General features: G+C 36.7%; 2 protein-coding genes across 3 annotated transcripts; both read left to right on the top strand.

The window, feature by feature from the left end:
- The first annotated feature begins 873 nt into the window (after nt 1-873).
- Nucleotides 874-13,262, top strand: LOC148063208 (neuropilin and tolloid-like protein 1). Of its 2 annotated transcripts, none has more exons than XM_087810446.1 (10): nt 874-931; nt 3,309-3,368; nt 5,223-5,357; nt 5,421-5,669; nt 10,165-10,206; nt 10,607-10,734; nt 11,702-11,930; nt 12,336-12,449; nt 12,512-12,656; nt 12,746-13,262. In XM_087810446.1, the coding sequence occupies exons 1-10, from the start codon at nt 889-891 to the stop codon at nt 13,260-13,262; spliced, it is 1,662 nt and encodes a 553-aa protein (XP_087666572.1). In that variant the 5' UTR covers nt 874-888. The 2 variants fall into 2 exon arrangements, with proteins under 2 accessions (XP_087666572.1, XP_087666571.1); XM_087810445.1 differs by lacking the exon at nt 874-931 and adding an exon at nt 3,189-3,225.
- Nucleotides 13,263-15,516: 2,254 nt separating this feature from the next.
- LOC148063207 (ATP synthase subunit C lysine N-methyltransferase-like) lies at nt 15,517-17,755 on the top strand. Its single transcript, XM_087811183.1, has 4 exons — nt 15,517-15,940; nt 16,079-16,216; nt 16,468-16,518; nt 17,392-17,755. Exons 1-4 carry the CDS (start codon nt 15,683-15,685, stop codon nt 17,572-17,574), a joined length of 630 nt encoding a protein of 209 aa, XP_087667309.1. The 5' UTR covers nt 15,517-15,682; the 3' UTR covers nt 17,575-17,755.
- Nucleotides 17,756-17,791: the final 36 nt, after the last annotated feature.

Below are 17,791 nucleotides of genomic sequence, written 5' to 3'. Positions count from 1 at the left end.
GAAGAATTTTATAGAGCAAAGGTGTCAGAAGCCTGTCTCCACTGGAGGTCTTGGGTCTATACAGTATAGATATACCTATATATATATTATCAATCATATATAAAGTGAGTACATCCCTCACATTTCTGCAGATATTTAAATATATTTGTTCATGGGACAACACTGACAAAATGACACTTTGGCACTTTGACACAATGGAAAGTAGTCTGTGTAAAGTTAATATAACGGTGTATATTTATTGTTCCCTCAAAATAACTCAATGTCCAAACCACCGGCAACAAAACTGAGAACACCCCTAAGAAACTACACCCCTAAATGTCCAAATTGAGCACCGCTGGTCATTTTCCCTCCAAAATGTCATACTGGTCACTGAAAGTTCCAACATGTCACCCCATGGCAAAGAACTCCCTAAGGATCTTAAAAGACGAATTGTTGCTCTACATGAAGATGGCCAAGGCTATAAGAAGATTCCCGACACCCTGAAACTGAGCTGCAGCACAGTGGCCGAGATCATCCAGCGTTTAAAAAGGGCAGGGTCCACTTAGAACAGGCTTGCGTTGGTCGTCCATAGAAGCTGAGTGCACATGCTCAGCATCACATCCAAATGCTGTCTTCGATAGATAGATGCAGGAGTGCTGTCAGCATTGCTGCAGAGATTGAAGAGGTGTGGGGTCAACATGTCAGTGCTCAGACCATACGCCGCACACTACATCAAATTGGTCCGCATGGCTGTCACCGCAGGAAGCCTCTTCTGAAGTCTGTACACAAGAAAGCCCGTAAACAGTTCGCTAAAGACTGTTTGGTCTGATGAGCCCAAGAATAATTTGTTTGATTCAGATGGTCTCAAGCATGTGTGGCGTCAGTGTGGAGTACAAAGATAAGTGTGTCATGCCTACAGTCAACCATGGTGGTGGGAATGTCATGGTCTGGGGCTGTATAAGTGCAGAAGGTGTTGGGGAGTTACATTTCATTGACATAAACTCCAATACTGTGAAATACTAAAGCAAAGCATGATCCCCTCCCTCTGGAAACTGGGTCGCAGGGCAGTGTTGCAGCATGATAATGACCCCAAACACTCCTCTAAGACGATCACTGCTTTACTAAAGAGGCTGAGGGTTAAGGTCATGTACTGGCCAAGCATGTCTCCAGACCTAAACCCAATAGAACACCTTTGGGGCATCCTCAAGCAGAAGGTGGAGGAGCGCAAAGTAGAGTAGAAGAGCATTCCAGTGGCAACCTGTGAAGATCTGGTAGACTCCATGCCCGGGAGAATTAAGGCAGTTCTGGAAAATAATGGAGGCCACACAAAATAAACAAATGAAACTTCCTGGGTGAAATCTATCTTTATTTGACAATCTAGGAAAATTCCCGTTCAGATTTGCGTGGCCTATTAACAAGGAAACAATTTAGAAATAAAATAAATGCTGCTGTAGTTTGGCTGTGAAGTAACAATGATTGGGTGCTCCATTTTTAAAAAAATTATATTATTCGATGATATTTTATCTATATTATATCTATATAATAGTTTGACCTTCACGTTCTAAAAGAATTTGATCATAGTCAATAAGGAAACAAAATCTTGACTGAGTCTGGTAAAAAAAAACATTGTTAAATTAGCAAGTATATTAGCTGAGCAATAATAGAGAAGAAACAGTATCCATTGTAAAAAAAAAACAAGAAAACAAAATGGTAAAATGTTTTGAATTGTTATCCAACTCCACTAAAAATGCTTTGTTTTTGATGCTGGTCATCCAAATACAAATACATATATTGGTGTCTTGATCTTACGGTTGGGGCTTGTTATCCTGGGAATCAGTGTCAGTGTGCAAAACTATTTTTTTTTGTAAATAATTATATTTCAAACAATAACATGTGAAATACTACTACTTACTACCTGGATCAGCAAAGAGAAGCCCTGATGTTGTGTGTTCTTGTTTGGTGAACCTGTCAGAGATCACATCAGCAGCGGCGGCCAGTAGCAGCAGGGTGGCCTGGTATTCCCCGGCGAGACCACCACAAAGCCTCAATTCATATGCTTTTACATACAGTGGAACATTTATATAAGTTTGTGTTTGTGTGTGTTTGTGTGTGTCCATACTGCTTCCTTCAAATTCATATGCTCCAACGTCAACTTTTTTATATAGAAAAGACATAATAAACTCATTAAAACAATAACATTTTTTACACATACACTGTAAATTCAGTATTCGTTCGGCTGAACGTATGTATTTATATACTAATATGGTCCTCGCACACAGTTAAGGACCAGAGGAGAGAAATCTTTTCAGGCTGTTGCTCCTAAGCTTTGGAATGATCTTCCTCTCTCTTTGCGCTTGATGGATCTACTGACTCCTTTAAGAAATATCTTAAGACGTTTTTATTTGTTCAGGCTTTTCCTTGATTTTCTGGAACTCCTGTTGTGTTATCAGTTTTATCTTGCCCTTTAAAGTATATACTTTATTGAATATTGTTTTGATTGTTTAAGCGCTTTGTGACCCTGGTCTAGAAAAGCGCTATACAAATAAGAATTACTTACTTACTTACTTACTAATAATGTAAACCTTTATTTATAAAGCATTTTGTTTTTTAATATCCTTGTTATTTAATATTCTTCTTATATCTATCCATATATATCCCAGCTACTTAATCAATATTATCGTTTTTTTTCCCCAAAGGTTGAGTATTTTAACGGCAAAAAAGAACCAACCCATTGTTGATAACTTCAACTACATTTATTTTCTTTCAGTGATTTAAAGACACTGCTGCTCTCTGTTGATGACATGTGGTACTACTTCACTGAAAAAAAAAAATATAATAATAATAATCTCTTATATATAAATTAATTTATAAATACCGTTTTGGCCAGGATATAGTATCAATAGAAAATCTCAGTTATAGTACGGATTTAATGCAGGTATAAAATTGCAATAAATCTGTAGCCATGCTGAAGACGACAGCAGCCCCTGGAGGGCGACATCTGGCAGCTATTTGGCCCCTGGTTCACTGGCCTCTCCAGTGGCCTGAGCCGCATTTGACCGGTGCCTGCCCAGAGAGGATTATCACTGTCGAAGGTGGAGTTTCAGACCGCGGGAGTGAATCCTGATCCATCAACAGTCCCAGTGAAGACCTGAGATGCTGAAACAACTGGAAAATCTTCTGATTAGCTGAAGAAGAATTTGGGCGACTCACATTTCGATATGTGGCTGGAACTTTTATTGCACTTGTGTAAGTGTGTTTGAAGTTTTGGTTTTCATAAATTCATTTTGAAAACTGAAAACAACAACAATTGTTCTTGTTTTTTTCTGCAGCTGCAGGTCTCATCTCACCTGCATTTCCTGGTGCTCTTGGGACAAAAACAAAATCTCAAGGTATGTTTTGTTTTTATTTATTTTATTTATAACACAAATCTTCCTGCACAAAATAAACCATATAATAAATATGAAGTTATGCACATGAAAATATCCACATGTTAATGACTCATGGTTGACTCTGTAGTCAGCTGTGTGTCCAGAAACCCTAAAAGAGACAGCAATTCAATAATCCTGTGCAGATTTAGTGCAATTGAAATTTCTGTACACATATGAAATTCAGCAAAAAAAATCAATTTAGTTTCAAATTTGTAGTCTCTCTATGACTCTAAATATTAAAATGAAATAATTAAATGGAATGTATTTATGTTTTTGATACCTGTGAGTATTGAAATAGTTTTTAAATCAGAAATTCGAAAATGTTTCTCGCCAGTAATATAAAAGGAAACTTTTTGCTGTGTTGGTCATAAACTAAGTTAGATAAAAGGGAATATTTTAGGTGATCATTTGACAACATTTCCCAGTTATGATGAAATACAAGAACAAATTTGTTTCACAAAATCGCACAAATAATTGACTTGTTAACTGAAGAAAAAAGTTAAGATGCTGATTTGACAATGTTTTTCATTAAACACTAAAATAAACATTTAAGAGCATGTAGCAATGACTGGTAAAATGAGTTTTTTAATCGTGATCATCTGCTCCTGAAACAAGTCTCCTGCTTGAGGGTAGAAAATAAAAGTGGTGTCCTGGGTCAGCTGCTATACTGCCGTGCAGTTCCTGCAGTGATATAAGAGAGCAGCCAATCACCTTCTCAGCAGAATGGATGAGCCTTTGCATTCTGTTCCTGTCAATAACTGTTGAAGCGGGTTACCAAACGGTGATGGAGGAAGTCATGATGACCTCTCTGGAAGTTCACGGTCAATCTCTACAGTCCACTGAGCATTGAGCGGCAGTTTGTTCTCAGTGCACCAGGTCACCAGTCGATCCACCCCTGAAGGACTTGTCTTTGTCTGAGATAAGTCTGATCAGAACGGATTCGTCCACAAACTTGACAAGCTTGACTGAGGGAATACAGTTAGATAGATACAGGGGGTAAGCTAGAGTCAGAGAGGAAAGCCTTAACAATTTCTGATGGTCTGAGAGATGTTTCCCCAGCTTCACCAGATCCTTCCTGTCTGACAGGAAGTTGGTGACCATATGTTCAGGCAGTTGGACACATCTAGCTGGGAGAGTTATTTTGGAGGAGATGAGGGTTAACTGTGTTGAACACAGATGAATAGTCAATATGCAGGATCAGGATATCTTATGCAGGCCCAACTGAGAGCTTTATCAGCGAATCTATTGGATGTCTCAGCAGTGGATCTATGAGGGGGTCTGTAATCCTATTCAGGTGGGGAAGCACAAGACGCTCAAAACACTGGATGGCTACAGAAGTCAGGGCGACAGGTCTGTAGTCCTTAAGTCCTGACGGTCTTGTGCTTTGCAGTATAAAGGAACTACGGTTTAGTTCAGTTCAGTTTATTTTAAAAGGACAATGTGCAGTTACAATAAAAAGATGGCTGGTTGAAACCTGTTTTTTTCATTGACCTGTCAAATTGAGAGAATTACCTTCAGCTGTTTGACTATCTCAGAAAACTCAGTCTGGACTTAGACTTCATTTTATTGTCATTGCACAGAAAAACACAACAGTAATTTGTGGTCATATTAGAACAAACTTCAGACACTTGGGACTGATACATCCTTTGACCAATCGTGTTGGTTGAAGTAACACTTACTTCCTTTTCTCCAAAAAAAAAAAAAAATATTTTTTGCATGTAACGAGATGTATTTTTTTTTTTTTCTCATTTTCTAGAGCCATGTCTCACAAACACACACATATAATTCAATGTCTACTGTTTTCTGGCCGTCTAGTCAAGAACAACTCAGGTGTGACCCCTGCTGGCCAGTGTGGTGCCTGGGTAAAGGAGGCTGAAGGGGGGTACTTCACATCACCCAACTACCCTAATAAATACCCCCCGGAGCGAGAATGCATCTACATAATTGAAGGTAAGTTTAATTTGAAATCAAAACAACGTTAAATCTCATCAATCACCGAGAATTGTTCGACAGCTGCTCCCAGACAGTGCGTGGACTTGTTTTTTGACGAGAAATTCTCAATCGAACCTTCCTGGGATTGTAAATTTGACCATATCGAGGTGAGGGATGGGCCATTTTTATTCTCGCCCATCATCGGACGATTCTGTGGTCAGGAGAGCCCCGCTGAGCTCCGCTCCACTGGACGGTACCTCTTCGTGAAGTTTGTCGCGGATGGAGAACTTGAGGCTATTGGGTTTTCGGCACGTTACAACTTCACACAAGGTGAGTTAAGATGGGTTTTTTGCCTTTCAGAGACAGGAAAGTGGTAACAAAGACTGATTTCTGTCCTCCCTCAATCCAATTAAGATGATGTGCAAAATATTCTTCATGCACTGGAACTGAAAAAAGTGTTCAGACTTGACCAGCAATCTTCGCTGGTTTCTTACAAAACAACATCTGCACTAACAACCAAGTTTTTTAATCTGAACTTCAACAAAAAGCTTTGATTTTCAACAGACTGTAGAAGCCTAATAAAATTGTGGACCCAAACCCCCGGTACTGCCAAAAAGTGTTTAATTTAGAAAAAGAAAACAGATTTTCTCTGAAATAACATTAGCATATGACTCTTGACTAGTGAAAATGAGTAAAACAGAAACTCTACAAACTAAACTTCTGTCACAGAGCCCTTATTTGAATCATTCTTAAAAACAAACATGCTCAGACATTGACACAAAGTCTCTAAAAGCCAGGAGACGCACACATATAGAACACCATTTTCGACATACAATGAAATATACATTGATGCAACATACACATCTTGTTGTAATCAGTCCACAGTTCTCTATGATTCAGCGTTATGGTGGAATTACTTTTTCATGCACATATTTGTATTTTACGTAGGTCATGTTATTGTATTTTTACTTCTTTCTATCTGCCAGTCCGCGATACAAAAAATGTTGGGGACCCCTGCTCTACAGGTTCTGAACCAGACAGAAGTCCTTTTTGGTGCTTTTTTTTCTTACATCAACATTAGACTAAGCGATACTGCCATAACAATCCTCCATTTTGACACTTCAATGATGTAAGACCTGCCCCCAGGTTTGACCTGATACTTGAGCTACAACCTACGTGGCGGCAGGAAGTCATTATTTAGTCAGAAACCAGCAACCACTCTGGATCAGTGGCATGGGTACAGTATTGTTAAAGTCGGGTTTTTTGTGAACTCGCTTTTAGTTAGGTTAGTTGATTCAAAAAGTAAATGGCAGAGATGATACTGAGGTCTTGATTTTAAGATTAGAATCGAGAGAAAAGAGCAAGACAAATGATGAGGTTTTCTGGATTTGACCGAGAGACACAAATAGGCTGGTTGTGGGTATCGATAGATTTAGATTAAGGTTGACGATATTAAATAACAGAAACAGATAACATGTAATTAGACATCCTACATTTTTAAGTAATGGTAAAGCCACAAGTGGCCAAAAAGTGGCAGACAAAATTGTGAGGTTGCTACCAAGGCCTTCAAAATTAAAGCGTATTTTTGGATCATTTAAAGAAGTCAACCTAAATGACTCAATTTGGAATTTTAAGTATAAACAATGTTTCCTTATTTCGCATTGGTGGGTTTTAATACTTTCATTTCATGAAACAAATGTGATGCAGGATGTTTTTGACCTCAGCTATAAGACATTTTTGCTGGATTGATGTAGGATCTACATTTATTCAGGCGATTTAACTGTCGTGAAAGACACTAATAAACACAGACAGAAAGACAGACATACAAACACAGACAGACAAACACAGATGCACAGTTAATGAAAGCTTGTCTTCTGTACAGTACAGCTTGTCGCTGCTGAGCCTCTGCAGCAGCAGCTTAAAGGAGACTTTGTGACCGGCAGATTTTATAGGGCACCTACGATTAATCTCTCATTCTATCCTGATATCTGTCTCTGCCAAGATGAATCTAAGGCATCTGTGAACAACCAGTTTTTAATTTTCATTTAATTTTTAGAATTTGTTCATATTTACTGTATTGGACCACAGGCAACTTTCTTTTATCATATTAAAGATGAATATAGTTCAATCACAAATATTTCACCTTAAAAATAAAGAAACTCAAGACAAGTCTGCCCCCCCTTTTTTTTTCTTTTGAAAAGATCCTTGCTTTTATTGGCAGTTGAGCAAAAGCTGATTCCCATCTGTTTGCACCAAAACTAATCAGAATCTCATGCCAAATTCTAATCTCTTGTCTGCATCAACATTTATGGCAGAATATAGTGAATTCATCTGCTGAAAAGGAGCATTAATTTATGTGAGATTTCTCTGGTCAAGAGAAAAATACAGATTACATTCTGATCTAGGAATAATAACATTGCGAGTATGAACACGTCAGCAATCCTACTTTTTCTATGATTTACCGGGGATTTATTTCAGTTGCCTTGATTTTTATGTGAAAAGAATTCTCTCTGAACATATAGATCTTTTTTCTTTGTAACCCAATATTGCGGGAACAAGAAATTCTGCATGATTGAAAAAAACCTTGTCACATTTGTATACCCTAGAAAGGCACCCTACTAGAGAAAATCAAATCAACATTAACATTTTTAAGTGCATTAACATTTAAAATAAAAAAAATATATTTTATGATACTGGGTTTTCATGTTTTTTTTCTTATGCTATTTTAAAGACATTCACAATAAGACACACATGACAATCATTGTCAATATGAATTATTAATTATTTATTAAATTATATATTTATTTTTTATATCTAACTGTATCTCATATGCGCTGCAGGATGGTGAAGTTAAGCTTCATTGACTATTCAATTACCCAAAAGTGAAAATTGTGGGGGAACTTCTGAAATGGTTTTTTCATCTGCTTCACTAGAAGAATTTGTGTCTTTTTAAGAGCCAGAAGGCGAGTTAATATGTAACGGAAGAGTGGACACAAGTCACAATTTTTTCTTCCATATTAGCTGTAATAATTGGTTTATTATAAAAAATCATGGTCCGCGCAGTAAAACTCTGAAAGATTTTATTCATTGCTATTTTATTCTTTATCAAACAAATATATACCACCGAAAATTGGAAAGGGCAAAACCGAAATTACAACTTTGGAGTGACACTGTACTAAAACTAGAGGGAGCCAGATATATTTTTTCAATTTTATAAATAGGGGCTTTGATAATTAAATAATAATATTCCTGAGGGAGATCTCCAAAGGGATTAATAAAGTAAATCAAATCTAATCTAATCTAATCAGAAAAAGAGCATTTGAATTATTTGTATTTATGTGTGAATCAAAGGTGTTAATTGGGAAAATAATAAATGACCATTTTTAATAAGTTGAAAGTAGTGTTTCGGTACATCACTAAACTAATGGTTGAGAAATCATGCTCCAGCTAAAATGTTATTTTATAGGACTTTGAATAGAGCAGCTGTCGGTTGGTTGTAGTCTTATATCTCTCTGTAGTAGTTTCCAGACAAATGAGATTTGACCTAATAACAAATTGCAGGATCAGGTATCCAATCTATTTTAAATAAATACCAGAAAAAGTAACTGCATGTTTTACGCTCATATTCAATAAAGCTTAGGCTGTCAAAGCGGGAAAACTGAGACGTTTCTTTCATTATAGTAAATCTTCTGTTGAATATGTGTAATTCCAGATGTCCTCCTCACATTTCAGCCTCAACAATAAAGCCAAAGCTTTACGTAAATTTAATCTAAACAACGTTATTTATTTTGTAAAACCCCACGAGAATATATTATTGCGATCAGACACACATATACACACACAGGAAAGTGCCTAATCTTTGCAGGCTGTGACGGCAAAGAAACACGAGAGGATTAATAAGAGTCCTTGTATATGTGAAGGGATGGTGTTTTTGCAGGCTCTTCGTATATTTAAGGAGTAACAAAAACGTTGTTTAAAACGGATAGGTCGGTAAATAGAATAGTTGAATATGTTTGTAAATTGGATTTCAGGTACATTTCAATGCAGATGGGGCAGTTTTTATCACCAGGTTGTAATTTCTGCCAGAACCTAATCTTTCCTCAACTAAGCCAGTGAATCAGGATTTATAATCCACCTAGCAAGTGGATTCATCAGACAAAGGTTTAGCACACAATATCTCTGACCTTGCCTTCTGATTCTCTATTTTGCCGGAAGATGGAGCATAGTTTCTAAATGAAGGCACACAGAGAGAACATCCTGACTGAAGGATTAAGTAACCCCCACTGTGCGGCTATTGATTTTTGCAATATGCGTTTAATAGTCATATCAGATGTTTTTTTAAATCTAAAATATTAACTTCTCGCATCCTAATGTGTCTTGTCGCTGCATACAGTTGACTTTCTACTGCATACCGTGCACGTGAAAGGTATAACAGTTCTATATCATTTGTCAAACATCCCAGACCAGTGAGCTAATGTTGTTTGTCTGATGCAAGTCTTTGTCTGGGCAGTGGTCAATGCAATAAACCCAGACGCAAATACATTCACATACTCACACCTACAGACAATTTCGAGTACAAAATCAACCTCTGTATGCTTTTGGACCATGTTAAGCACTAACAACTTAGTCATAGTGAAAATAAGTTAATCCAAATGTAATCCCTTACTCTCTTTCTACTCGTCTTCCAAGTTGTTTCCCATTATCTGGATTAAGTGTGAACATCATCTATTTACCTGGTTTCTCAAAGTTTCTAACCAAAATTGGCAGAGCATAATTTTTTTCAGTTTTGTATTTTGACGTGGAGCATTTTCTGTCTTTGTCTCAGACCCAGAGTTTAAAGATCTGACTGATGTTCCGGAGCTGCCCTGTAAGTATTTTTATTCTTACAAGTTCCTTTGATCATCTGAGCAATTGCTATGTATACTTAGGTACCTGAGCCATCAATAAGTACCAACCTTACAAATGATCAGACATTACACCAAAGTACAGATAAAGTGATGTATGAGGGGGGATATCATTCTTGTTAAAGAAAGACAATCTTAAGATGTTTCTATTTGTTCAGGCTTTTTCTTGATTTTCTGGAACTCCTGTTGTATTATCAGTTTTATCTTGATATTTAAAATATATACTTTATTGAATAGTGTTTTGATTGTTTAAGCGCTTTGTGACCCTGGTCTGGAAAAGCACTATACAAATAAAAATTACTTACTTACTTACAATCCTCTTAACCATAACACTAATGTTAATGAGTCATTTGCGGTCCACAGTTTGTGAGTTTGAGATGACAACACCAGAGGGAATTGTGGAGTCATCTCAGATATACAGAGATACGAAGGCAGAGGCAACAGAAGCAGTGGACTGCCGGTGGTACATCCAGGCTCCGCCCAGAGCAAAGGTCAGTGTCAAACCAATGCTTCTGTAAGGTCCACAAATAATGCATTTCCTTATATGTAATGTAAATGACACTTTAAAAATATGTTTGATTTGAATTAATTGATTTGGTGTATATATACTTCTTATATATATTAATGCTCAATATTCTACTTTTGTGATTAATCAATAAGAAAACACATTTTATAATCTAACCATACATATATATACCTGAACATCTAATCAGGGCTTGAAAACTTAACTGGCTGAAGGGGAAATTCTTCAAATTGTGTTTAATATTTTGTTATTAGATGTTTTGCAGATTTGTATTGCTTCCTTAATGTGAATAAGAATTTTAAATAATTAATTATACATGATTATTTTTAACATAGTGATCATCTTTTTTGCCTTAACATACAGGGTACAAACTTAGACTTAGATGAAATTGCAGGCCTTTTACTTTCATGTTATTGGCTGCAAATAGAAGCAAGTTTAAGGCCCCTATTTCAATATTCTATATTGCAAGGATTTCATCCTTGTTAAAAGCTAATCCACTTACAAAGCTCAAGATAAATCCAATAAAATTGAAAGGTAGACTAGAATTAAGTCTGATCTTTCGTAAATAGACTTCAACAATGATTGATAACACAGGTGAAACGGGCTTGAGGCATATGAACACTATTCTATATATATTTTCTCATTGTGATATGCTGTGATGGTCACAAAGATTCTGGAAGGGATACATGATCTGGTGAAGAGCCTTGTTTTCTCAAACCTTCTATTAAAAAACAATCAGAGATATTGGCTTTTTTAGATTTATAACAACTTAAAAAATGACTTATTTTGTTTTCTATTCCTTAGGAAACTTTACTTAAACTGTGACAACCCTGACACTATTATTATATATTCAGTAAATTTATGGGTCAAATAGTGACATGTATTTTTATTTCACAAGGCTTCACATTTATTGTTTCAATCATTTTCATTCTCAGATCTACTTACGTTTTCTGGAGTACGAGATGCACAACTCAAATGAGTGCAAACGTAATTTTGTTGCAATCTATGATGGCAGCAGTTCTGTGGAGCACCTGAAGAACAAGTTTTGCTCCACGGTGGCCAACGATGTCATGCTAACTACATCGCTGGGTGTGGTACGGATGTGGGCCGACGAAGGAAGCAGGAACAGTAGATTTAGGATCCTGTACACCATTTTTCATGAGCGTGAGTGATCCTTTTAGCTTACTAAAATAAGAGTATCACTGTATTGTTTGGGGAAAAAGCTAGTACAAGGGTAAGGATTCCAGTAAGGAGCATGGGCAATGGTTAGAGTAATGGATTAGGGTAAGGTAAAGTGTTTATCTGAGGGGTTAGGGTTAGGATTAGAGTTAGAGTTTACACATTCCAAAGATGTAAGAGAAAATAAAGAAAATAAAATGAAAGTAGATCCCAAAAACATGTGAATGAGAGCCTTTTATCAATCGAGGTACAATGCGGAACCATAAGGAGAGAAATTGGCAGTATCAATATATCTGACAGAAATGAGTTAACTCATAACAAAATTGAAATAAACTCTGAAATAATAAATTGTAAGAACACTCTAAACTTACAAAAAAAAATCTGATGCAGCACCGTGTGGAGCTGAAGCCTTCTTCTGCCATAGCAACATGTGTATCAACAACACTCTAGTCTGCAATGGCATCCAGAACTGTGTTTACCCCTGGGACGAGAACAACTGCAAAGGTACTTAATGGCTGATATGATCCACAAAACTGTGTTTTAACTGCTTTCCTGACCTCCTGCAGAGAAGAGGAAGCCCAGCATTTTGGACACAATGGACAGCACCAACCTTAGCATCATTGGAGTGACCTGCAGCCTTGTGCTCATCATGCTCATCATTTCAGTCGTCATTCAGATAAAACAACCTCGGAAGAAATACATCATCCGCAGGTACCTTTAATCTGAAAACAAACACCATCTACTAAAGTTGCTGAACGTGATTTTTGATTTTTAATTCCGAATTTCACTTTTAACTTCAGGGATGACTTTGACCCGGCGCTACTCCACCCAAATTTCGAGCCCCCTCACTACGAGCTATGCACCTTGCGGCGTGATCCATCAGGTGACCTGAATGACGCTGCAATAGCTGAGGAGTTTGAGAAATGTCAGAAGTTCCGCCGCTCCTCTTCCAAATGCATTCGCGACCACCACTGTGGCTCTCAGGGGAGCGTGCACGGCAGTATCCACGGGAGCCGCAGTAACCTAGAGACCACCACTGATTGTGACATGGGGACAGCGGTGCCTCCACCTATGGTGAGCCAACAGTCCCCTCACCTCTCTCACCACAACACCCCGACTGGACGAAGGAACATCGTCGTCATGAAGCACAGCTACTCCCAGGACGCAGCTGAGGGGTACAGAGGTGAGATGGACGATGACCTCATGATGACCCGAGGTCCAACCACCAGCAGACACCACGTTCACCATTATCAGATGCACCATGGGATGCCGGGGGACGACCAAATGGTCCACCGTACACTTTCGAATGACTTTTGATAAAATTGTGATCTATGAAAACTTAATCTCTTTGTTTAGTTGTGTGTACACAAGGGTTTACTGTGGTGAAAACTAACCTTGATTTTTGACCAATCACAGCAGAGTGGGTGTGGTTATGATGATGAGATTTCTTCTCAAGAAACACAGTTTTTTCAGTGGACAGGGCTTAAGCACATTGTTTTATGTAAATATTTAAATTTAAAGAGAGTTTTATACAAAGAGACATATACTAATGAAAACAATAACGGTCCAAGATCAATTTAAGACACTCAATTACTAACTAACTAATATTAGTTTTTATTTCCATCAATATTTTGACAATAGGTCATCACTGTATTATAACAAAAATACTAATTTTGGGATTCAAATGGGAAATTTGTGTTGTAAAAATGATAACCTTCCTGAAATATGATGATTTTCATATGTTGTTCTGAATTTGTTTTTACTATTTCCCCCTTGGTTTACTGTCATCATCGCGTAAACAAGTTGCTGCTGAGGCTAAAATAAATAAATATATATATATATATTGCTTCATTTTTAAAAAATTTGGCACAAAGCCCAATAACTTAATGCTCCTTTTTCCGTCCTTATTTAAAATTATCTTTTAAAATTAAAAAGCATGTTTAGTCGATCTAGACTGTCTTTATAGAATATTTTTCTTTAAATCTCAATTTATTAAATATGTCACTTTAACATGGTCTGTCTTAGTTATCAGGATGATTCAGTTCAGAGCTCAATTAAAGCTACATGTAGCTGTTTGCAGATGGAAAATTAGATCTTGTTGCATTTGTTGTGGAAGTAAACACTCCGTCAACTGCTCCGAAAAATGCAAGGGGAATCTAAATATGTAATTTAGTTACGAAATTAGGTGATCCAATGCAGCTTATTTAACAAGATAAATATTTTTCTACACGCCATTGAGCTCCGTAATTGATAAGGTGGACAAGGGGACGGTAGCTTGTAGACGTCGCAAACACACTAGCAGACTAAGTGAATTGTTGATGTTAGCACCACGTGATTTTTTTATGCATGTACTCACACTTTTATTCTCATCTACATGTTTTTGTTCGTAGTTGATTTCCCAGCTCCCTCAACTGAACAAGGTTAAAAATGTCAAACCATCAAACCATATTTTCGATTACAACCATCTTATCGATTATTAGACTAAAATGATGTCAACGGCTTTCCACTTTTCTTTTCTATTGTGGCTGCTGCACTGGACTGTCTGAATAAGGAGACAGCTGCTGGAAAAAACTCCTTGCAATGGTTGTTTGATTGAATAATAGAAATCTCATGTGAATATGCAGAATACCATGTTCTACACAATTGAAAGAAACGTAATTCTCACAGAACATCCACCTACTCTTTAGTAAAAATTCACAATGTTGCTCTTTTTTTTTCTTTGTGTTTCTTTCTTTTCTTCTCCGGATCTCTGACTTTGGCTATTGGGACTGACCTGACGTTGCTACAAAAGATGCTACTGTTGCTGTGTGTGTGGGGGACAGGCTAAGATCTCCCTGAATAAACAAATCAAATATTTCAAAACAAAACATTTATTTTAGTGATAAAGTTAAAGCTGTATATCCACTTATGTAACAAGCTGATTCCCCTCATCAGTCAGCATGCCTTGGAAGTATGACCCTATAGTTTGCATTGATCCCAGTCTTGTCAACTTTGGATTGGGAAATCTGATTTATTTTCCAGAATCACTTTAAAAACAGTGGGACTTATTTACCACTGACTAGATCTCAAAGGTAGCTCAGGTCAATTGCAAGCCATGAAGCACGTAACATTTCAAGCAATACATTTCTTATGGTTGTGGTCCATCCGCTACTTGAGATGGTGACAAGTTACATCACTCTTTTATTCTTTTTTAGGTCAAATATTGACATGGAAAGAAAAAATAACATCCACACACCTTCAATGATGCCAGCAAAGAGCTTAACTTAATATCTAAAATTTAATTTTAGATAAGTATTTCAGTGCATTTTAATGAAATATGCAAGTTTTATTATCATTAGTGATAATAATAATAATAATAATAATAATAATAATAATATAATAATAATAATAATAATAATAATAATAATAATAATAATAATAATAATAATAATAATAATAATAATAATAATAATAATGTAACTAGCCTTGTTCTTTAACTATATATATTTTACTGTGATGAAAGCGGAACCTTTGGTATGTTTCAATGTTTTCTCGTCGAGAGTATTATTGCGCTGCACAGCGCGATGACGCTCACTGACCCTGAACTGGGTGTTTGTTGACAATAGTTAATACAAGTATATATAAGCGTTATGCATTTTGATGCATTCAAAATATTTTCGCTATAATACCCATCATTTTTATAATCAATCGTCTTCGTGTTCATGGCGGTACATGTTTAAGTTTATACCGGTGACATCATGTTAAAAGAAGAGTTGTTCGAGGAGTCCACTAAAACAAGTAAGACCAAGAGTAAACTGGGTCTGATTGTAACAGGCGTGGTCGGGGGGTCAATTGTGGCCCTTTATGCGGTCACTGCTCCGTTTGTGGCGCCTGCTTTAAGGAGATTCTGCCTCCCCTTCGTCCCCGCGACCACCGCCCAGGTGCAGAACGTCCTTCGAGCACTGCGAGGCAGAAGTGAGACTCTGGTGGACATCGGCAGTGGAGATGGCAGGATAGTACGTTTATTATCCTTTCGTGAGAAATGTCCACTGACTGCACATCACATTAAATTAGGCCTTACAATTGTAACCATCTTCAGTAGTGTTGATGGTTTATAAAGTAAATCTTTTCTTTGATGCTCTGCCCTCATCCAGGTTATTGCTGCAGCCAGATCGGGCTTCAAGGCTTCTGGCTTCGAGCTTAATCCTTGGCTGGTGTGGTTCTCACGCTACAGAGCCTGGAGAGAAGGAGTCCACCAGTCCACTAGCTTCCATATATCAGACTTGTGGAAGGTCAGCTTTTTCAGGGATTCTAAGTTTTCAGAAATTGAAAAAAAGTGAACCTATAGTGTCATGAACTTGTCATCTTCAAAAATGGCTCAGATTTTGGACTATCGCAGTCGAAGCATGACACTTTCTTCTTTAATTAAAAAATAAAATGTATTTAAACTATTGATCTGACATATTTTAATACATAATTAGGAATATGAAACTAATAAACGAATGCGTGTAATATTGGATACATTTCTCATTTTCTTTTCCAGGCCAGTTTTTCACAATATTCTAATGTTGTCATCTTCGGAGTTCCCCAAATGGTGAGTAACTTTTGTTAAAGAACATCTTTGTAACTACAGCTTTCATTTGAAAAGATCTGCTAGAAAGAACTGAAAATGTCCTCCTTCATGGTGTAAAATATCTCATAATTGTCAAGACATTTACTTACCTCATGTTGGTAGATCTGAAATGTACTGTAATATATATGTATTTATGATATTTTGTGAGATAGTAGACAACATGATCTAGAGCTAATTATTTATTGAAACTTGTGATATTTACTGCATATTATAGCCTCATAAAGTAATCTTACAGGTACATCTCAAAAAAATTAGATGTACCTGTAAGATGTACCTGTATATGAAACATTATAGATAGATAGATAGATTAACTTTATTGAATTTAATATAAAGAACATAGATCAAAGGAGAAAAAAAAGGGACAAATATTATCATGGAATAGAATAATCTTTTCGCTCCACTACTGTCCCTAAACTACCCTAAAATGTTTTATTTATCAATTTCTCTAAAATTTCTCATTGAAATGTTATTACATTTTATTATTTTCCATCTTAAACTTGCTGTTTTAAATGATCTGAAACCTATTAACTGGGAGAAAATCGAAATCAAAATGTATTTTAAACAATTAAACAATTTCCCGAAGGAGACCTCCTGAGGGATCAATAAAGTTTTACCTTTTTTTTTTTTTTCTTAATTTGAAACATACAATAGATCAGAGGCACAAGATAATGAATAATAATGAAAATAAACCAACAACAAACGTGCTTTTGAAACTACAAATTATGACCGTGATAATAAAGTGATAAACTATATCTTAAGACGTTTTAATTTGTTCAGGCTTTTCCTTGATTTTCTGGAACTGGATTTTTAACATCTGTACTTCACTGATTTCAGATGGAGCAGCTGGAAGTAAAACTGACCAACGAGTTGCCCAGCACTGCTAAAGTGGTGGCCTGCAGATTTCCCTTTCCTACCTGGGTCCCTGAACAGACTCTCGGGGAGGGCATCGACACTGTGTGGCTATATGACGCCAAAACATTTCAATCAAGTGAAACAAAAACAGTAACAGAACCATAATGAGCTACTGGATGTTGATTGTTGAATTCATCTGAAATATTTATGGTCATGTATTTGTGATTATTCTCAGAATAAAGCGCTATTATGGGCTTTGTTCCTAGTTAATAGAGCCTTTTTAGTGGTCCAAATAAACTCCTTTTTTTGTTGAAAAAAATACCTCAATAAAGTTGACAGTAACGGCTTTGGTTTGTAATAAAGGAGTCGTACATGTCTTGGT

This window comes from Callionymus lyra, chromosome 16, assembly GCF_982586985.1.
Source record: "Callionymus lyra chromosome 16, fCalLyr1.hap1.1, whole genome shotgun sequence".
Taxonomy (NCBI): domain Eukaryota; kingdom Metazoa; phylum Chordata; class Actinopteri; order Syngnathiformes; family Callionymidae; genus Callionymus; species Callionymus lyra.
The sequence above is the reverse complement of the archived record's forward strand: the minus strand, read 5'-3'. Positions and strand labels throughout refer to the sequence as shown.